This window comes from Chionomys nivalis, chromosome 5, assembly GCF_950005125.1.
Source record: "Chionomys nivalis chromosome 5, mChiNiv1.1, whole genome shotgun sequence".
Lineage (NCBI taxonomy): Eukaryota > Metazoa > Chordata > Mammalia > Rodentia > Cricetidae > Chionomys > Chionomys nivalis.
Window position 1 is genome coordinate 85,315,383 of NC_080090.1, and position 22,217 is coordinate 85,337,599.

The window sequence follows — 22,217 nt, forward strand, 5'->3', positions numbered from 1 at the left end:
TACATGCCCAGTAAATGTTCACTTGTGACACATCTGAATCATTGCTGCTCTGCTCCTAACACTAAACTTCTTTATACAGTAGGATGTGCAGGCATAGAAATGGATCTGAGAGGCAGAGGCAGGCAGAGCTCTGTGAATCAGAGGCCAGCCTGGTCTACAGAGTGAGTCCCTGGATAGACAGGCAGAGCTGTTACACAGAGAAACCCTGTCTCAGAAAACTAAAACCAAAAAAAGAAGGAAAACGGAAGGAAAGAAGGAAGGAAGGAAGGAAGGAAGGAAGGAAGGAAGGAAGGAAGGAAGGAAGGAAGGAAGGAAGGAGAAAAATGGCCGAGGTAATATAGAAAGTTCTAATACTTTCTCCCTGCTCTCCAAAAGGCAGAGCATGACCCTCCCCGACCACACACACACATACTTAGATTCCACCATTTTAGGGAATGCTAGTGTTGGGGAAAGTGACGAGCTAGGTCACTGAATACAGATAGTGTAGGTGGGACAGAGGCAGGGGCCTGGCTTCTCTGGCTTCCTTTCCTCTCTAATGTTCATTTTGGAATATCAGTTTGGCAGAACTTATGAATCTGAAAGGCACAACCTCTCGTTACAGCCTCTGCCATGGCCTTCTCTGTGGACTCTTGTCCCACCTCCCCAGGGCTGCCAGCTTCCTTCCTAGCATATGTTTTGGGCCTGGCTGCAGAGACCAGCGTTCTCTGGTCCACTGGGCCATCACACCTTGGGTAAATCTGCTAGTGCTCATTTAAGGTGCGAGTCTCACACTGGAGGGATATCTTGCAGGGAGGCGATGGGACACATGCGCACAGCCTGATCCAAACAGCGAGAACGGGCTAACTGCCCTGGGTGTAGGCCAGTGTGAGCAGTGTGAGCTGGGCCTGTGGCTTCATTAGAGAAATTCTTAATGCCTGGTGGAGGAGTGAGTAGGGTTTCCATAACATCTGGAGGATGAGAGGATTGGAGGACAAAGGCAGGTGAAGGTGGCCTCCCGCCCCAACAGGGAGGCTTTCTGGCACCTGGGAATGTCCCTGTCTAGTTTAAGTTTTATGCCTAGGGCTGAATTAGGCTGGGAGAGCTGTCCCCACCCAATCCCACACTCTGTCAACCCTTAGCCATCTAGCCCCTCCTTGCCCAGAGCTGAGCATCTGAGTTTATGGGCACCATGTACCGGGCAGGGGTTAGAGCCCTCGACAGGAGAGTACAGTGAGGTCTTCTGGATCTGGAAGTGCCCCTGCCTTTTCCTCTCCCCGGGCTTGGCACCTCAGTGCTGGGAGACTCAGGGGAGACTCGGGAACTCAGCCACAATTCTTCCAAGTATTACATGTTCTTGAGTTTGGTTTGCCTTTTTTGTCTAATTAGTGTGTGAATAGCAGCCTCCTATTCCCTCTTCCTCTGAATTACATTCCAGCCTCTAATTTGAGGTGAGTGGGGTTTTTTGTTTGTTGGTTGTTTGGCCTTGTATTCACATTGATTCTCCTGCCTTAACCTCTCAAATGCTGGAATGATAGGCATGCTCCATTCTTGGCTTCTGCTTTGGTTTTCTTTTTAACTTATTTTGTGTGTATGAGTGTTTTGCCCTCATGTATGTATGTGTACCATGTTCATGTCCAGTACCAGAGTAGGTCAGAAGAGGCCATCAGATCCCCAGGAACTGAGCTAGAGATGACTGTGAGCCACCTTGTATGCACTGGGAACTGAACCCAGGTCCTCAGCAAGAGTAGCAGAGCTCTTCACTGCTGAGCCATAGCTTCAGCTCTTTCTTTTTCTTTTTCTTTCTCCTTTTGAGACAGGGTCTCGTGTAGGCTAGGCTGACCTCAAAGATGCTATGTAGCTATGGGTGACTTTGGACTTCTGATCCTCCTGTTTACACTTCCTAAGTGCTGGGATTACAAAGTTGTACTTCCTTGCCTTGTTTTATATGGTGGTGCTGGGGACTGAATCGACAGCTTTGTACATGTTAGGCAAGTGCCCTACCAATGGAGCTATCTCCCCCAGCTCCTCCTACTTTCTCTTGAACCTTTCAGTTGTGTTACCTTGAACCTTCAGCAAGAGGGAAAGGAAATTGGTGTTCCTTCCTTGGCTGAGGCAGACAGTTGCGTTTCCCCTTAGAAGTAGGGCTTTCGCTCTTTTTATTTAGCTCAAAGGTGTGAGCACTGGGAACATGACGCTGGTGGGAAGCACATGCGTGCAGCGCAGGAAGGTGGCAGAGCAGAGGAATGAAGAGGGCGGGTGCTCTGGGGACTTCCTCTTCCCTATGTCGGAGCTGGGATGGAGTAGGGGTGGGAGGTTGCTAAAGATGGACCCTGGGGAAGCTGCCACCCTGGAGGGAACACTGTTGTTGTCTAGTCCAGTGTCCTCTTTTTTTTATTGTTGTTGGTTTTGGTTTTTTGAGACAGGGTGTCTCTGTGTATCCCTGGCTGTTCTAGAACTCACTCTGTAGACCAGGTTGGCCTCCGACTTAGAGATCCGCCTGCCTCTGCCTCCGGAGTGCTGGGATTAAAGGCGTGTGCCACCACCACCCAGTCAGAGCCCTTTTACTTTGACCGTGTGTCTGTTCCCCTCCATCTCAGCGGTGGGAATCCAGAGCAGTGTGTCTCCTGGCTATATCTGTGTTGATCTGGATGTGTTGAAACAGAAAAGGTGCTGTGCATTGCTTGAAAGCACAGCTTTTGGCTAGGAAAAGGAGCTGGCTCCACCCCATAGACCCTCTGCTCTTAAGCTACTCCTCTCCTTAGAAGCCTGTCCAGTATTTTAAGAAGGACTTGGAGATACATTTTTATTTTAGAGGTAAGGCCAGAGAATAGAATTCGAGTTTCCGTCAGCCCGGCAAGCTCTCCACCACTGAACTACATACCCAGATCTTGAAATGTACCCAGTGTCTGTTCTCATGTTCCAATAGATGGCTGCCTTCAATCAACCTCAAGAAACTTCTCCCTTGCACTATCTGTATGGGAGAGGCTTTTCTTTCAACTCCTTTGGCACGGTATCATAATTCAGACATCTGGGAAGTCCCTCATGATGTCTGACCTAGACCCACCCTTTTTGGGGCTGAGCTTGCTCTGATAAGAGGCGCCTCTGCCCACACCGTCTTTGGTGTCAGCAGGAGGCTGGCCCAGGCCCTTTCCTGCTCGAGTCACACCACGTCAGGCTGGGCCCCACTCCTCCTGTCCTGGGTCCTACTACATAGGCTTGTAGCAGACACCAATGCTCACTGTTGCTGGCTCTGGCCTGAACAGCCTGGACAAGGACCCCACAACTCCCAGCATGGGCGTGGGCACTGACTTCACAGATGCACATTCCCTTTGCCCCTCCCAGCCCATGCGCTCAGTCTGGTTCTAAGGGTTAGAAGCACTCTCGGTCTGGGTGGGGCTGTCTCTCTCACGTTCTCAGAGACAATTTTTCCTCGTGAATTTCTCAGGGAACCCCCTTTCCTGTGTTTTCTGTACAGTGTTCTTGCCAAGTCCTCCCTCCCCTCTCCAGCAGGCTGTGTAAGTAGTTGGGAAGCCACCGTGGAAATCAGGGCCCAAAACCTCTTTCTGAGCTGGGCAGCTATTCATGCGAGGTTATGGCCACTGAGCTCAGGCCTGGGAAGCCTCTCTAGGGTGGAAAGAATGGAGTGGCAAGCCCAAAGCTGGAAATTGGCAGAGCTCCCAGCCCCACATGGCTTTCCTGTGCCGCACCACATGTCAGAGAGGATTCCCAGGCCGACATCCAGGGCCCTCCCTGCCCTCCTGCCGAGCACTCTGGGAACCCGGACAGCCACTTGACTTCTTAAGGGAGCTATTGTACAGTCTGCGTGTGACTGAAGGCGGGGCAGATTGATGAGCAGAAAATAGGCGATGGGTGTGGAGCAGGCGAGATGGCGCGGTGAGTAAGGATGCCAGCTGCCAAAGCTGACGGCCTGAGTCTGATCCCCCAGACCTACGTAGTGGAAGGAGAGAGCCAACTTCTACATGTGCAGCACATGTGTGTGCACAGCATGCGAGTGCCTGAACACACTCACACACACACGTGTGGTTCAAAGAAAAGGGCAAGAGGGAACAAGTGTGTTCCTCTGTGAGAACATCTAGGTGAGAGCAGCTTTCACCTTGTGTATTATCTAGAATGTATTTTCTTTCATTTGCCTGAGTCCAGAAAAGGCCATCGGAGCCTTTTGATGAGCACAGGCTTCATAGGCTGGCCCACGATGATGAAGCCACCATCCCTGAGGATAGGAAAAGGGCAGGAACCAACCCCTCCAGTCATAGCCCATAAGGGCAGCGCTGGCTTGCTCCGAAGTACAGAGGTGAGTGGGCCAACCCTGTGGCAACCTGCCCATTTGCTACCAGTACTGAAACCTGGGCAGTCCCAGGAAACCTAGGGAAGTCAGTCACACTAGAATGAAGCTTTAGAGAGATGGCTCAGTGACTGTTCTTTTTTTTTTTTTTTTTTTTTTTTGGTTTTTCGAGACAGGGTTTCTCTGTGGCTTTGGAGCCTGTCCTGGAACTAGCTCTGTAGACCAGGCTGGTCTCGAACTCACAGAGATCCACCTGCCTCTGCCTCCCGAGTGCTGGGATTAAAGGCGTGCGCCACCATCGGCCCGGCTGTGACTGTTCTTTCAGAGGACCTGAGTTCAATTCCCAGCAATCACATGGTGGCTCACAACCATCTGTAATGAGATCTGGTGCCCTCTTCTGGCCTGCAGGCATACATGGAGGCAGAATGTTGTATATATAATAATAATAAATATTTTAAAAAATAAGAATGGGGCTTTAGTTGAGCCCTACTGCCCTCATGTCCCAGGACCCTTTGGGTATAGGCTGGCACCCAGCTGCCTCCTGTGGGTAATGCAGACCTTGCCCCTGCTCACACCAGGAGCCCATTATCTCTTCAAGCCTTAGCTGTTTTGCACGTCCGATAGGGTCCATGATAGCTGCCTCTGCTGACCTTTGATATTTGGATGAGACGCAAAGTCTGCCTGGTGAAGTACCTGTCACACAGCAATCACTTCAACGTTAGCAGCTTCATTCATTACTCGTCCCCTCAGTTCATTCGGCAGGCTGGAGTGTGTGTGTGTGTGTGTGTGTGTGTGTGTGTGTGTGTGTGTGTGTGCGCGCGCGCGCGCGCGCGTACCAGGTGCTGCCATAGGCCTCAGGAACAAAGAAAGACAAGCACCCTGCTCTGGGAGGGATGGGGGAGTCGAGCAATAGATGAATAAGGCCTCAGTGTTAGGTAGGGATGAGAGATGTGGAAGGAAGCTAGAGAGTGACCTGGGAAATGGGGAGTGCCACAGCTAAGGGCGACCTCAGTCTCCCCAAGATGGAGACAGAGACCCGAAGGATGGGAGGGGCAGCCCAGAGAGAGACTCTGTTGGAGAAAGAGGTGGCAACAGCTGTGCAAAGGCTGAAGTGGGGATGGGGGGTAGGTTCAGAGAGTGGGGGTGGGGGTAGGTTCAGAGTGGGGATGGGGGGGTAGGTTCAGAGAGTAAAGGAAGGGATGCTGAGCTCGAGGAAGACTGGGAAATAGGAAGAGATAAATGCCAGAGGCCCCTAAGTGGCCTTGGAGGCTACCAAGGGTCTTAGTGCCCAGGTTCACTCCACGGAAAAGTCACACAGGTTTGGGAAGATGAGTAACATGTACTGCCTTCCATATTTAAAAAGATCTTTGTGAGCCGGGCGGTGGTGGCGCACGCCTTTAATCCCAGCACTTGGGAGGCAGAGGCAGGCGGATCTCTGGGAGTTCGAGGCCAGCCTGGTCTACAAGAGCTAGTTCCGGGAGAGGCACCAAAGCTACAGAGAAACCCTGTCTCGAAAATCCAAAAAAAAAAAAAAAAAAAGATCTTTGTGGAGCCGACTGAGAACGGGAGAGGGAGAGCAAGGGTGGAGGGGAGAGAGAGCGCACACGGTGATCATTAGGTATTAATATGAGAGCCAGGCAGGGTAAGTGGTCACCCTGCCTCTGCACACTGACGGAGGTTGCTCAGGCAGACTCACTTTGGGGAGAGTGTTGGTTAACTATTGAGGTGTCCCTTAGAGTGATCTTTAGTAGCTCTTTAGGTTTTTAAAGATGGGGTTCTATAGCACAGGCTGACCTGTGGTCCAGGATGAACTTGAACTTGCCACCATCCCTCCTGCTTTAGCTCTTGAATGCTGGGAATACAGGCCTGAGTCACCACACCTGGCTCTGATCTTTAACTCCTTGGTCACCCTCACAATACACGGGGGACCCTTACCAAAGAAAGGAAGGACATTTCCTCCCTGGGAGTTGTGAATCCACATCTTTGCCAAACACCCTGAGTAGATAAGCAAAGTATCTGAACTTCTGTCTCTCTCAAGTCAGTCTGTCCATCCAGGGCAATAATCCGGAGCTGGCACAGCTCTGCCCTCTCTGGTCCCCTAGGGCAAAGGACCAGCAAGCCCTGCCTCCCGGCCCCCCTGCTCCTGCCTGCCTGGGGATCCAGATGCCCTGCCCAGAACACTCTTTTCCCAGGCCCTTCCCTGCCTTCCTGACTGGGAACCTGACTTCCCAGGGCAGGACAGGCGGAGGAGGCTGGGAAGAAACTTGGCTTCTAGTGCTTCGAACCCATCCTTGCTCCCCTGTGGAGCCCAACTGGGGGCTCAGCTGGACTGAGGGACCTTAATGCTGAGTGATGGGGCCCTGGATTACAGTCTCAGGCACCATGTCCCCAAACAGTTCCCTGCCCCTTGCCTCCGTGCCCTCCAGCCTCTCGCTGCACAGGGTGAACAGGGTGATGTGAAATCATCCCATCCTGCCCAGCTCTACCTCCAGCCTGTTTCTGACTCCTCCCTCTCAGAGCCAGGGGGCTCTCCTCTCTGGCTGCTGGAGTAAGCTTGGGAAAATGGTAGCCACCTCCCACCCTGCAGCCTCTGTTTGCTGTGTGCGCATTTGCCCATTTTCAAGATCTTTTTCTGCCTTGAGGTCTTCCTAAAGCTTAGCCCCTTCCTTCCTCCGGGCACATTGCTCTGTGCTGTTCAGTGAAAAAGAAGAACGTTCACCCTCACACAGTGCCAATCCCTCACCTCACCACTGGAAGTGATGACCCAGTGTGGAGTCCCTGACATCCTGGACTCCATGCTGTCCTTCTCCCTCCCAGGCACACACATTTCCTTACTTTGTGTGAAGCTCAGCGGTGTATCCTCTGCCCCTGAGGCTGAGCTTCCACAGCTGCTGACCTGTTTTCAAGACAAAGATTGCCCCACCCTACCTGTGGGGAACCCACCAAACAGGCAGCCAACAGCGTCCAGTGCCAAAGCCAAAACAGAAAAAAAAAAAAAAAAACAAGTAATTTGCTGCACTATGTAAAGAACTTAATGAATGCCGACTGCTCTTCACAGCTGTGTAAGGCTTCCCTCAACCTGGAACCTGTCTAGGGTCCAGAAGAGGGGCCAAAATTTGTGGGAAGCTATGGAGTATAATTCTGCCTCCCCACCTCCACCCTGGGAGTATGTGTGGGCTGATTACATGTTCTGGTTTAGTGGGGAAAATGCTGGCTGTCAAGAACCATGTAATACCTGGAAACTTCATGGCTTTACTTGGTTCTTATTCAGCCTGAGCTGCAATACTGTGTCTAGTTCATACCAAGTACTTAGCAGTAGGTAAAACAGCCGCACTTTTGTTGGAGGTTCTAGTAGACAGAACAGCAGGGGTGACGCACCTAAGACTACTTCGTCTTGAGGATTCTACTTCAGTGATGTATAGCTCCCACAACGTGGAATGAAGACACATGGGTAGCCTCTGCCTCCGCCTTGCGTGGCCTGGATCAAGTGACTGGTTCTTTTGGCCCTCACGTGTGAGCCAGCTTGTTCAGGTCATCACCAGCATCTGCATTGTCCTGTGAGAGAAGGGTCCTGTGCATCCCAAGAACATTCCAGAGCTTCTGTTCTTAGAGCGGAACAGAAATCTACTTAGCCTGGTCACCGGAAGCAAAAGCCCCGTGCTGAAGCCATCTTGTCACCCTTTGCTCGTTTCTAAACCTTTAAAGGTTCCATAGTCCCGGGGTGCTGAGCCAACCAGGGTGGTTGGCCACATTCCCACTGCACCCCCATTCCAGGTCTCATAACTAGACAGAGGTCTTTTTATTTGTTTTTTTAGTTCATGCCTTTTATTATCCCGTACACAGTCTTCTGGTTTGTAAGTCAGACATTCCATGGCACACTGATATCTGTCAAAGCAGCTGGCACTAAAATACCTCTAAAGGGCCCTCTGGAAGGCGGCTCACTTTGACATTTTCATACACTCCATAGTATTTCACGTTGGTCTGTTTAACCTTTTCCTCCTCTGCTTCTTGAGGGTCATTTTAGACACCCTCCCCCTTTCTTGGCACCACAAAGTCTCAACACAAGATCAAGTGTTGGCTCCTTTGGAATATTGTATCTAGGTGTAAACATCTTCCAGCTGTTTTCAGCAAAGATCCACCTTTGCTGATCAGGAGTTCTTTCCTTATGCTAGATTCTGCCCTTTGCACTTCCTGTGGTGTCCGAGGGTTTAGCCATGATAGTCTTGCTGCTCAGTCACTAGAAAAACCTGGATTGTGGTGGCAGCACCCATGTTAGGCAGCTCACAAGAGATCTGATACTGCTCCCTCTGCTTTCTACAGGCACACATACATACATGGCATATACATTCCCAGAGAGACGCATATACAGATAGATAGATAGATAGATAGATAGATAGATAGATAGATAGATAGATAGATAGACAGATAGACAGATAGATAAAAATAAGTAAATAAATAATTAGACCGTTAAGTTGACTTCTGATATCACCTCTCACCCCCTTTTCTCTTTCTTGTCTCCTTCTCAGGTCTATCTGGGAACCCTTTAGATCTGGAGAAGCGTAGACTTGTTTTTGGACAGAACTTGATACCTCCAAAAAAGCCCAAGACTTTCTTAGAATTAGTGTGGGAAGCCCTGCAGGATGTCACTCTCATCATCCTGGAGATCGCAGCCATCGTCTCCCTGGTCCTGTCCTTCTATCGACCCCCTGGCGGAGATAATGAAAGTGAGTGTCTAAGCGGCCCCATGTGGCTGACCTGGATCCATTCCCTGCACCAGCCATACTTAGTACCGGTGGCTGACAGGTTGTAGTACACGGTGTTCCTGTTACCCAGCAACCGTACTTAGTACCGGTGGCTGACAGGTTGTAGTACACAGTGTTCCTGTTACCCAGCAACCGTACTTAGTACCAGTAGCTGACAGGTTGTAGTATACAATGTTCCTGTTGTCCAGAATGCTCTGCAAAGGAGAATGACCAGGAGGTAGGAAGCCATTCTCCTAACTGTCCCCCTTCCCCTACCACATCCTCACTCAGAACGCCACCCATCCTGTATCCTTACTTCTGTATCTCAGTGTGTCCTGACCATAGTGCTTGGCATTATGGGAAATAGCAGTGAGCCCCAGCTGCACTTCGTGTGCCTTGCATTGGCATATTTTGTGCAGTTTCGTAATGAACACAAATAGATCTAGTGATGATGAGATGGGAGTTCATTCTGCTACCCTCTGATTTCCTTGGAGAGCAGCCCTTCACTTCAGAATGTTATTTTCTATTGCTCTCTTCCCTTGACCTTCCATCTTGTAGAGGTTCAATGACTCTTTCTCTCATTCCTGGATAGTATGTGGTCAGGCTTCAGGTAGCCCAGATGAAGAGGAAGAAGCGGAAACCGGCTGGATTGAGGGTGCGGCCATCCTTACCTCAGTGATCATTGTGGTGTTAGTGACGGCCTTCAATGACTGGAGCAAGGAGAAGCAGTTCCGGGGGCTACAGAGCCGCATTGAGCTCGAGCAGAAATTCTGCATTATCCGGAATGGCCAGCTCATCCAACTCCCAGTGGCTGAGATTGTGGTGGGAGATATTGCCCAGATCAAATACGGTAAGAACACCATGTTTCTCCGGCCTACACACATGTGAGGAGCAAGTCCATTGACATGAGGGGCTAGGAGTTTCTGAACCTCCCCCAAATAAACCCTCAGCGTGTGGTAACTTGTCAGTAGAATTTAGGGAGGTTGTGGGAAGAAATTCTGGAGAAAGCCATAGCCGACTCTTCCAAGAGATTGTCATACTTGTGTTCTCTATGATTTAGGAGTCAAGGTATATAATAGTTAGGCCTCAGGAAGGTGTCAGTTGGAGCTGTGTGATCCTAAGATCAAGCCCAGTGCCATTTGCAGTGTAAGTGGGCCCTCTGCCACTGAACCCCACCCAGCTCTAGAATTAGATGCTCTTGGGCTTCTCACGGGACCATAGCCCTGTAGATTTTACCAGGAGAGCAGGCCCAAGGTGGCATAGAGATGCTGGCTCTTACCTGCTTGGCCTCAGTGTGACTCTTCCCCTTATGCACTAGGTGACCTGCTGCCTGCAGATGGAATCCTAATTCAGGGGAATGACCTGAAGATTGATGAGAGCTCTCTGACTGGAGAATCAGATCATGTCAAGAAATCTCTGGACAAAGATCCCATGTTGCTCTCAGGTATAACCTCTGGTTGCCCAGGTTATCATGCCATGGCCCCCAGATAGCCAATTCACGGGTTCTGGGCCCTATTCCCTCTGAGTAGAGGGAATGCTCCATCCTTTCTTCATCTCTTGGGTTCAGATGGAATAGAAACATTTGGGTGATGTAACACGAATTCTAATTGGTCTTAATAATAAAAACCCGGAGGTCGGATATTAGAGGGTAAAAGCCGAAAAGCTAGAGAAGAGAAGCCGAGCAGGCAGCATTAGTTCTTCTCTATGAAATCCTCAGACCGAAGGGGGTATCCTGTCTCTTCAAGTCCTCAGACCGAATGCCTTAGCTCCTGCCTCCTCCCGCCTTATATTTTTCTCTCTGCCCAGTCATGCCTTCCTGTCCCCAACTCCCTAGTGCTGGGATTAAAGGCATGTGACTCCCAAGTACTAGAATTAAAGGTGTGAGCTATTACCGCCTGTCTCTGTTTCTCTTTTAGACTGGACCAATCTTGTGTAGTCCAGGGTGGCCTTGAACTCACAGAGATCTGTCTGCCTCTGCCTCCCAAGTGCTGGGATTAAAGGTGTGCACCACCACTGCCTGGCCTCTATGGCTAACTAGTGGCTCATCCACACTCTGATCCTCAGGCAAGCTTTATTTGTTATAGCACAAACAAAATAACACTATAGACTAGTCCTTGATACAGGGATGTCAGTAACCTGAAAGAAGTTTTTCATAAAGTGAGTGTTTTAGGGGCCCTGCTATTTGGGAAGATGGCATAAAGTTAATACATCAGCCTTAAAGGACCTCTGTTTCCTTGGTCTGGTTTAAACGGGTTCATCTCTTGGCTTTCTCTTACTGCCTTCTAATCAGAGTACTGCCCATAAAAAAAAAGGCATCACTGTGCTTTTAAGTTTGTATTTCGTACCAAATCGCAGCTAAGAATATCCAACAGCACTCGTCTCTGACTTCTCCCTTCCCTTTGATAGGGACTCATGTGATGGAAGGTTCTGGCCGGATGGTGGTGACTGCCGTGGGGATCAACTCCCAGACTGGAATCATCTTCACCCTCTTAGGGGCCAGTGAGGAGGAGGAGGAGGAGGAGGATAAGAAGAAGAAAGGTAAGGGCATGCCGAGTGGGAATGAAATTCTCCATCTCTGTGAATGGAATAAGGGTCAGAGAACAGATCCAGATGGAAAACCCATTAGAAAAGTCTACTGGGATGAAGCGACAGATACCCAAGCTCCTCGCCAAGATGCAGATGTCACTTGTGGGGCTGGAGAGATGGCTCAGTGGTTGAAGAGCACTTGCTACTCTTTTTGTTTATTTGTTTTGTTTTGTGAGACAGAGTATCTCTGTGTAGTCCTGACTGATCTGGAACTCACTTTGTAGACCAGGCTGGCCTCGAACTCACAGAGATCTACATGCCTCTGCCTCCCGAATGCTGGGATTAAAGGAATGTGCAACCACCTCCCGGTTGCACTTGCTATTCTTGCAAAGGACGTGGGTTTGGTTTTCAGTACCCATGCAGCTGCTAATAACCACCTATAACTCCAGTTCCAGGGAATCCTATAGCCTCTTCTGGTCTGTGTGGACACCAGGCACACACATAGTGTATAGATATATGTGCACACGCACACACACACACACACACTGGCATACGTCTCTAGGGTGCTCTGATAAAAACCACCAAATCCTGGCTCAAAGCCCTCCAGCCATATTTCATTTGAACCTGAATTCCTGTATCTTTGGTAGGTTGTGAGGACTGAGTTAGCCCTACACTGGGTGACTGAAAGGTGCTCCAGCCAAAGTGTCCATTGTCCTCCTCCGCTCCCCTTCCTCTCTTCCTCATGCATTAAGTAGTATGAACCATCACAGCTAAAAGGAAGGCGAGTTGAAGAAAACATGGATCCCGCTGAAACTCTCTCGGAAGAGAAGCACAGTCGGAAGAATGGGACCCGAGAAGCAGTTAGACTAGTCTTGGTCACTCACTTGTTCCTGGAGGAATAGCAGGAAAAAGAGACCAGATGCTAATGCCAAATTCGTACCTTTTTCTGAGCTGTGGGGAGAGAACAGTTTCTACCACTTGGCCAAGGATCATCTTAGGTTCTTAGCAGAGAGCAGTTTATGAGTAAGGAACCATCTCTCAGACCAGCTATTCATTCCCACAACTGCTCTCAGACGAACACTTAGGAAGCCTGCCTGGTGCTATTGCATTGACCAGGGGACACCTTTTAGGGTCTTTCCACAAGCCGAAACATTTCCTGCCTCTCTCTTCCTAACTCCCACCCCAATTTTCTCAAGAGTTTTGACTCAAGCCTAGCGGCAGGAGAAGCTCAGACGTGACCATGTGTGCCCTTGTCTGAACACTCAGCTCCAGTCCGATCCAAGGATTCCTTAGAACCCATAGGAAGGATGAATGAACGTGAGCTTCCTTCATGTGTATCTCCCTGCCCTACAGCCACCTCCTTCGCTGTGGGCCTTCTGTGCTGGGAGAGAACCAGCAAAACGCAAATCTGATCATCTCTTACTGGTGGTCACTTTGGGTCTCCACCCCACTTTTTTCTTTCTTGTTCAAACAGGTAAAAAACAAGGAGTCTCTGAAAATCGCAACAAAGGTAACCTCTCCACCCACTCATATGCCATCTCTATCTGCCCACGCGCAAACCAGACCTTCCCAGGCCATCTGTCTCCCTCCCTCTCCATAATCTGTTACCTGCTGCTGTGGCCCAGTGCCTCTTCCTGAGGACGGTGCAGAGAGCCGGGGGTGGGCTCAAGGCAAGACAGCAGCACCCTCTGCTGTTGTCTTGAGGAAGCACATGTCCAGAATTCTTCGGGTGTGGGACACGGATCTGTTCTTCCCAGAGTGCTGAGCTCTTCTTCACTGTCCACACCGGCAGTTTCTAGGCTGGAAGTCGTGGTGGAGGACATTGGCCGGGCAGTTCCTGCACCCTCCTCTGCTAGCTGGCTCACCGGTGTCTTCTGGTCTGTTTTTCTTCTCTGCTCGTCTGCTCAGAGGCTCTGGAGAGAGACTTTTCTCTCTGCCTCTCTGCCCACTTCTTTCTTTGTTCTCGCCACAGTCTGTTTTGTTCCTCCTGATATGGTTTGTGTTTCTCTTGGTGGCTGTGTCTACATCCCATCTCTGTCTTTTTTGTGCATCAGACAGGAAAGACTGTATCTCAAGAGGGACTTCCTAAGCAAGCGGTGATGTTGGAGGAATGCTGGGGACCAGCAAGAAGTAGTCTTGACATAGTTCCTAAAGTTGTTTTTTTTTAAATCTTGTTACACACATCACAGTACTCTTTAGAAGTAAAAGCACCATAGCAGAGCACCAGGGCTTAAGCAGAAAAAGCTTGTATTTCAAGTCTCTTTATTCTTCTTCTGAAAGGGAAATAAATGGGTTTCCTGTCTGTGCATCTTTCTCTTTCCCCTCATTCTAAGTCTTTAGGCAGCTTCTTTTCTTACCCCAGAATACTCAGCTCAGGTCCTGCTGTGTTGCCCACTTCATTCCTTTGTCCTTCAACTTATGTAAGAAGCAGTTGAAGAATTGTTTTAGTCTTGAGGGGAGGGTCTGTGTTTCTTCCCTGATTGGGAGGAGTGGGACTCTTAACAGAATAGGCTAGGACCCTTATATGCTAACATCTACTAGGCTTTCTTTCCCTTTGGTCCCTTTCTACAGTAAACCTTCACTGTTCTAAGCTCTGAATTCCAGAAAGGATGCTGTTGGTGATGGCCTTAGTGGTGTGATTAATCCCCTTGTTGTTATAAACCTGGCACATGACTCCGAGGGGTGCCAGGAAGTTGTCATGAAGAAGAAATCCAGACCTGAAAGGCATCCTCCATCTCCAGTTGTTAGATTTGCCCCAAAGGCCCAAGTGGATGAAGTCTGGCATGAGTCAGGAATGGTCAGAAGCGAGGTCAGGGGCCCGAGGGACATTCCAGGAAGAAAGCAGAAGGGCATCTTACCTTCCACCTGCCTGCCACTCACTGTGCCATTCTTGCCGCTCACCTGTTCCATTCGTGTGTCTACCCTAGCAAAGACCCAAGATGGAGTGGCCTTGGAAATCCAGCCACTCAACAGCCAGGAGGGCGTTGACAGCGAGGAAAAGGAGAAGAAGATAAGCAAGGCGCCCAAGAAGGAGAAGTCAGTGCTGCAGGGCAAGCTCACACGCCTGGCTGTGCAGATCGGAAAGGCGGGTGAGTAGCTAGGCCTGCCTCCCCTTGTAGATCGGAAGACCTGCCCTGTGTGCTGGCCACTCCAATCGTCTTCCCATTACACCAAACAGGACTGGCAGAAAGACACTGGTACTTCGGGGTGGCTCCTGGGGTCTAGATAGTTGTATCTCTGGCCACTCCTTGTGCTTTGGGAGAGGTCTTTCCTCCTACGTATAAAGGTTAATAGCCTTGAGCTCTCTCTCTCTCTCTCTCTCTCTCTCTCTCTCTCTCTCTCTCTCTCTCTCTCTCTCTCTCTCTCTCTCTCATCCAAACAGCAGGGGAAGGTCATGAAGGAAGATAAGAACTCTTGCCTGTCCCATAATCCCATGGTGGTAGAATCTTGTGGCTCAGTATGGAGCAATAAATACACAGTAAAGACTGGAGAACAAGGAAGACCGGTTAGAGAGACTCTATTTAGAAGAAGGATCCTAAAGCTAGGGTGGCAAATGATTTCTCCATCACCCACCCCAACACTTTCCTGCTGTCTTCTGGCTAAGGGGAGCAGCAGGAAGGGGGATACAAGGATGACGCCTTTGTGCAGTGTCCCTCAAGGTCTGGCCCTCGGGCTTCTGCTAACCATACTCAGCATGCTTCTCCGGGTACAGATCTCCAGAGGTCCTTGCCGAAGTGCAGGCTACCTTCAGAAAGTCCGTGGCAGAGCCCGAGAGTCTGCAAGAATCTATGATAGACACAACAGCAGCCACCGTCTGCTGCTGGATAGCTGCATTTTAAACATTCACTAACTACACATGTCCAGTAGCTGTCTTACTGGACAGCACCAAGTGAGAGCATTTCAAGTATTCCAGAAAGTTCTGGTGGGGATGTATGGACCTAGTCAATGTGTTTCAATCCAGCACTTAGCTCATTCTGACTACCTTGAAGTCTTCTGTTTAGACTCGATGAGCTGAGCTGTGGGTGCAAAAGCCCCCTGTTAAGCCCAGTACCTAGGTCAGAAACCTTAACTAGATTCCTTAACCCATGCCCAAAGTGGGCCAGTATCTTAAAAGCTATTGGCTGAATGAGTTCCTACAACAGAGCATCTCTAAATTTTGTACCACAGGTGCCTTGCTTCCTTACTCTGGTCCTTGCCTTACTCAAGCCAAAGCCAAGCTAATCTACCTTCACTGCTGCCATCCCCATGGCCTCGCCATGAGACCCCTGAAGCGTCAGGCTGTTTCCCAAATGCTGTGCCACTTGTGGGCACATATTGATCCTTAGCCCTCAGGATAGCCACTGGTCCCCACCCCCCAGCTATCCCAGGTGCTTGAAACTTTCTCAGTTTTCTCACCGTAAGTTCCAGAAATTGAGTCTCGGGCAAATCAGGCTGGCTGCCACACCAGTATGCTAGATCAGAAGCTTCCTTCACTGGCCCCTGGCTTTGTCTCCTTTGAAACAGGAGTGCTCATATTAATCTATGCCCTAGGGCTGTTGTGAAGTGGTCATGAAGGCTTGGCTGGTCTGTGTAAGTTGTTGCTGTCCTTGTCATCTTCTTGATGAACTACGCTAGGAAAAGCCATGTAGGTGCGACGCTAGCACTGTGAGGACATCCTGTGACCAGGGTGTGGGACACGCACAGAGCAGCGGCGGGAGTGTCAAAGTCAGAACACCGCTAAGTGGACAGATGCATTTGCTGCTCGGGAAACCATGGCATGCAATCACGACCACCTTGTTAATGCATCAGGGGTGCTAATAAAGTGGTGGCCAGTCCACACCTGTAGCTGATCCACAGTCCCTTTAGAAGTGCAGTTTATTAGGAGAAAGGGCCTCAAGGCCATGATCCAGAGAGAGAAAGAGCTTTAGACAGAATCTCTGAACAAAGGAAAAAAAGCAATCTTCCAAGAGATCATGGCAGGAAGTTTGACACTGTGCAACTTAGTTCATTGTAGCATGCATGATGAAGAGCCAGTTGCCATAATTGAGCGCGCTCAAGTCATGGCACAGTCTGCTTCTCGATTCCCTGCCCGGGGTGGGGTGGGAGCTGGGTCTCTGCGATGACGTGTCACCTGATCCCTTCAGGCTGTAGGATTTGGCCGTGTAATAAGCAACGTCTTTTAGGAGGAAGTCCACTAGCAGGCTCTGCTCCCCTTTTGTGTTTGGTTGGGTTTGGGAGGTTTTTGTAGATCAAGCTGACCTGACCTCATGATTTTCCTGTCTCAGTTTCCCAAGAGCCGAGACTATAGGTGTATGTCACCTCTTATTTATGAATGAAGAGTTTAAACTAGGAACTCAACCCATAGAGGCTTAACAACTAATCCAAGGGAATGAGTCAGGTTGGTGGCATGCTGAGAACAGCATCTATATCCTGGAACCACTGTTTTAGAGCCTTCATTTTGTTAACACACACACAACCCACAACCTCTATCATTGTCCACAAGCAACAGAGGAGTGGGGATAAGATTTTAATATAACTTTTTAAATCTATGATTTTAAAAACTATAGAAGCACCAGTTGTAATACTTGGAAGAGCAGGCCCTGCACCTTAACTGGGCAGCACAGTAGAGCCAACCCTGTTGGTGGAGATGTGGGTGAACCAGCCCTGAAGTTGTGAGCATGGGAGAGCTGTCCCCACTACTTGTCTGTCATGTGGTTGTGGTGGGGGGGGAGCAGATGCACCTCCTTACCAGCTCCAGCACTGGGGAAAGCAGACCCTGTACCTCCCCTGGGCAGCACAGTAAAGTTGGCCCTGTTAGCGAAAGTGTAGGTGAGCCAGTCCTGAAGCTGTGAGCATGGGAAAGTCGTCCCCATTACTCATCTGTCATGTGGTAACATGGGCTGGAGAGAGACGCCCTGCCCATCCATGCCTGAGGTAGGTGGAAGAGCTGGCCCTAAGTTCCTAAGAGCAGGAGAGCTGTCCCTGCCCCCATCCGTTGCAGCACTCGGGAGAGTGGCCCCTCCATCTCAACTGGACAACACAGTAGAGCTGGCCCTGAAGGTGCAGGTGTGGGAGAACCGCCCCTGAAGATGTGAAAATGGGAGAACTGGCCCCGCCCCCTTGCTCATCACTACAAAGGGTGAACTAGCCAGGGCCCAGATGGAGAGCTCACCCTGGGAGCAAAGAAGACAGGGGAAGGCTGGTGGGCTGGCCAACCCGGCAGCTACCCAGACCCAGAACCAGAGCTATGTGATAGCCCAGCCCAACATCCACCCCATATGTGATCTGCTGAAGCACGAAGGGGGTTGATCCTGCGGACCCAGGGCTGTGGGATCTCCATGACTCAAGCAAGCAACAGGATGTCCAGGGATAGTCCCAGTGAGGGCCCAACATTAATGGTGTAGCAGAGAATAGGGGCCTTGAACCAGAGCAGTGATTCTTTGCAGTGAACACCTGCATGTAAAGATGGATAGATAAATGTTTACTGTGTGACTCACTGCGTCACACTGCAGCTTCCGTGATGACATTTTCCCTTTCTCCCTTTTCTTAAATTTTTTTCTCTTAAATTTTATTGGGGGTTGGGGGTGGGATCGGGGGGCATAATATGAAAGACACAAAGAATAAACAAAAAGAAAAGTTTAAAAAAAAAAACTATTGAAAGGGTACAGCGGCTAACCCTGCTCACGTGCCTTGTTGCCCTGGACAGGTCTGATCATGTCTGCCCTCACGGTTATCATCTTGATTCTATACTTTGTGGTTGACAATTTCGTGGTACAGCGCAGAGCATGGCTACCCGAGTGTACTCCCATCTACATCCAGTATTTCGTCAAGTTCTTCATCATCGGCGTCACTGTCTTGGTCGTGGCTGTGCCTGAGGGCCTGCCACTGGCTGTCACCATCTCACTGGCCTACTCTGTGAAGGTGAGACAGAGACGGAAAGGGAGGGGTCCATGTGCCCTCAGTCAAAGGATAAGCTCTTCTATCCTTTATACACGTTAGGTGGAAGTCTCTCGCTCTAGGAAATGACTTTTCAGTTAGTTGTTTAATCAGATCAGTAGAATCTTAAAGCCTCACAAAACAGTACCATGCATTTTTTGTGTAGGGCTAGGGCACAAAGTGAGGAGTGTTAGCTAGGACTTAGCCTCTGACCGATGCTTTGGAGAGCTCTGCTGGTCCTCTCTCAACTTCTTTCCCTTCTCTTTTGTAGAAAATGATGAAGGACAACAACTTGGTACGGCACTTGGATGCTTGTGAGACAATGGGCAACGCCACAGCCATTTGCTCTGATAAGACAGGAACACTGACCATGAACCGCATGACAGTGGTACAGGCTTACATTGGGAGCACTCATTACCGCCAGATCCCGAGCCCTGACGCCTTACCACCCAAGGTTCTGGACCTCATGGTCAATGGCATTTCTATTAACAGTGCTTATACTTCTAAGATTCTGGTAAGCTTTCCCATTGCCTGGGGACCTGGAATAAGTGACAGGGGAGCCAATATTAGTTTTGCCAGAGAAAACTCTTCTGTCCTAGTTCCTTTTCTATGGTTGTGGTAAACACCATGACCAAGGCAACTTTATAGAAGAGTTTTTTGGGGGCTTACAGTTTCTGAGGGTTTGAGCCCATGACTACCATGGCAGGGAACATGGCAGCAGGCATAGCACGGGAGCAGTAGCTGAAGGCTCACATCTCAGTACACATGCAGGAGGCAGAGAGCACACTGGGGATGATATCAGGTTTTGAAAGCCCCTAGAGACACACTTCCTCCAATAAGGCCTCCCCGCCTAATCCTTCCCAACGATTTTGCCAACTGAGGACCAAGTGTCCCAATCTATCAGCCTCTGGGAGCCTTTGCTACTCAGATCACCACATCCTTATTATATTCCATCTGACTGCCATTCCATATTCTGTTCCTTACTCTTGGCCAAATGTGCTCATCATAAACCTATGGCAGTGACTCCAAGAAGGAACCTCATGCCCAGCGCAGACTTACACTTGTCCAGAAACAGAGAGGGAGGGCATTTGAGTAAGACTTCCGGAGGGTGAGGTGTTGTCACAGGTTTCTGTCCCACCCAGTTCTACAGCCGTTCAGTCCCAAAGAAACACACAGAGGCCTACATTAATTATAAACTGGTTGGCCTATTAGTTCAGGCTTTCTTATTAACGAATTCTTACCTCTTACACTAACCCATAATTCTTGTCTGTGTTTAGCCACATGGCTTGGTACCTTTATCAGCAAGGCATTCTCATCTTGCTTCCTCTGTGTCTGGGTGATGACTGCAGACTGAGCCTTCTCTCTTCCCAGAATTTTTCTCTTCTGGTCACCCTGTCTATACTTCCTACCTGGTTGCCCCGCCTAAACTTCCTGCCTGGCTACTGGCCAATCAGCATTTTATTAAGCCAATACAAGTGACAAATCTTTACAGGGTATAAGACCATTGTCCCACAGCAGTGAGACACCTCATTACCATAGAGCAGCTATAAGAGCCCAATACCTCTATAGCTGTAAATCACAGTCACAAAAACAACTGCTGCCTTCCCTGTGGCACAGGTATGCCTGCCCAGGTCCTCTTTCTGGTCCAGACTCATTAGTTCCATGTTTGTTTTTGTTTCTGTTTTTCTTTTCTCTCTCAGCCTCCAGAAAAGGAGGGAGGCCTACCCCGGCAGGTAGGCAACAAGACAGAGTGTGCCCTGCTGGGCTTTGTCACGGATCTGAAGCAAGATTACCAAGCAGTTCGCAATGAGGTGCCCGAGGAGAAGCTCTTCAAAGTGTACACCTTCAACTCAGTGCGCAAGTCCATGAGCACCGTCATCAGGAAGCCGGGAGGGGGCTTCCGCATGTTCAGCAAAGGCGCCTCTGAGATAATGCTGCGCAAGTGAGCCCCTCCCCCCCACTTTCCCCTTTGAGACTCCCCTTGGGAAGGTCTGAGGGCCCAGGCAGAACCAGTCTGAAGGATGAGTGACCCTCTAGCCAGGTAGTGACATTTGAGCTTTTCCTCAGGACAGGCTTGGCTTTTAAGAACCTTGCAGACTCCTTTTGTTTAATTCTCGCGGCTCAGATGAGAAAATATGCACAGTGAAGTTGCAAAGCTTGCTTATAGAGAGAACAGCTAACAGTGCAACAGCCAGGATTCACCTGGAGCAGTCTCCTAGTGAGTTCATGGAGGTGGTCAGAATGTTCCCCATCTCACTGGGCTTGAAGGAGTCGGTGAGTGTAAGACGCCTTGCACACACCAAGAACTGCTTCTCTGTGCCTCTCTCTCTCATTCTTAATTCTGATTACACTTGTATACTAAGTATACAAGTAGCTAAGCTACCTAGCGGTTGTTACAACCAGCCCAGTAAGTATATAGCCAGCAGGGGCGATACACACCTGTGACCCAAAAACTAGGGAGGCTAATGCAGGAGGGTTACAAGTTCAGGGTCATTCTAAGGTTCTCTGTCTCAAAAAACAAAACAACAACAACAAAAATAAATAAATAAATAAATGGCTGGGCGTAATTTTGCCTGCCTTTAATCCCAGCACTCAGGAGACAGAGGCAGGAGGATATCTCTGAGTTCAAGGCCAGCCTGGTCTGCATAGCAAGTTCCAGTAAAGTCAGGATGGGAGACCCTGTTCAGAAGCTCAAGGTCAATCCATATAGCAAGTTTGAGGCTAGCCTGAGCTACATGAGAATCTTCTCTCATGTAGTGTGGAGAAAGGTGGGGGGAAAGGAGAGAAAGAGAGAGAAAGAGAGACTCAACTGGGTGACAGATGAAAGATTTATTAAATCGTGTCTCTAGGAATAATCCAGAATCACCATAATGCCTGTGGTTGTTGGAGCACGTCAAGTGGGCTGGCAGACACTGATTTCTGACTGTGCATCTCCCCAGGTGTAATCGAATCCTGGACAAGAACGGCGAAACCACTCCATTTAGAAGTAAGGACAGAGATGATATGGTACACAACGTCATTGAGCCCATGGCCTCTGAAGGACTCCGGACTATCTGCATAGCTTACCGGGATTTTGACGACGCAGAGCCCTCATGGGACAATGAGAATGAAATCCTCACTGAGCTGACGTGCATTGCCGTGGTGGGCATTGAAGACCCTGTGCGCCCAGAGGTAAGAGAAAGGGCAAGAATGCAAAGATCACAGGTTGGGGTACAGATGCAGTGTAAGCTAAGGAGCTACCTTGGAGTCACAGAAGGCAGGTGCAGATTTGCCTAACCACTTGTCACTTCCAAAGACAGATAACTCTCAGATACCTGCTTCCTGCATCCACTGTGGAATGCCAAGGCAATAGAAGGCAGCATCCCTATGGTCCATGCTATCTGAGGGGCAGGCAGTGGCGATTTCATTGGATTTATTCCTTGGTACTTGGGAATAGTCAGGGGCATAATTAACCAGAAGGTATCTTACTCTTTAGCCACTTTCTTTCAGTGACAGTCTTTTTGGGCAATCTCTGTGTGCAGAACACTGTTCTAGGCACGAGGGATTCAAAAAGGCCAAAAAAACTCAGATGGACTAGTTCTTGTCAAGGCCAAGATGGTGATGGTATCCTGTCACTACAATGAGCTCGTGTGTAGTGGCATTTTTTTCGAAGTCCTTTCTTTATTAAGGGTCATCAAGCTTTGTAGGGTTTGCCACCCTGTTCTGCTGTTGACTGGGACAGCAGTGTCCACCACTTCCACCTAGTTTACCTT

The 22,217-nt window shown here is 49.5% G+C and overlaps 1 protein-coding gene across 5 annotated transcripts in view; it reads left to right on the forward strand.

Moving 5' to 3' along the window:
* Atp2b4 (ATPase plasma membrane Ca2+ transporting 4) overlaps positions 1 to 22,217 on the forward strand; it is a 104,896-nt gene that overhangs the window by 54,470 nt on the left and 28,209 nt on the right. For 3 of the 5 annotated variants that reach the window (XM_057770424.1, XM_057770420.1, XM_057770422.1), the window contains exons 3-12: positions 8,809 to 9,006; positions 9,617 to 9,874; positions 10,343 to 10,468; positions 11,431 to 11,562; positions 13,025 to 13,060; positions 14,478 to 14,639; positions 18,236 to 18,450; positions 18,737 to 18,979; positions 20,166 to 20,407; positions 21,405 to 21,636. In XM_057770424.1, the coding sequence (XP_057626407.1) occupies positions 8,809 to 9,006; positions 9,617 to 9,874; positions 10,343 to 10,468; positions 11,431 to 11,562; positions 13,025 to 13,060; positions 14,478 to 14,639; positions 18,236 to 18,450; positions 18,737 to 18,979; positions 20,166 to 20,407; positions 21,405 to 21,636 (1,844 nt within the window). The remainder of the gene's footprint in view (positions 1 to 8,808; positions 9,007 to 9,616; positions 9,875 to 10,342; positions 10,469 to 11,430; positions 11,563 to 13,024; positions 13,061 to 14,477; positions 14,640 to 18,235; positions 18,451 to 18,736; positions 18,980 to 20,165; positions 20,408 to 21,404; positions 21,637 to 22,217) is intronic. The other 2 variants (XM_057770421.1, XM_057770423.1) reach the window with 1 other exon arrangement.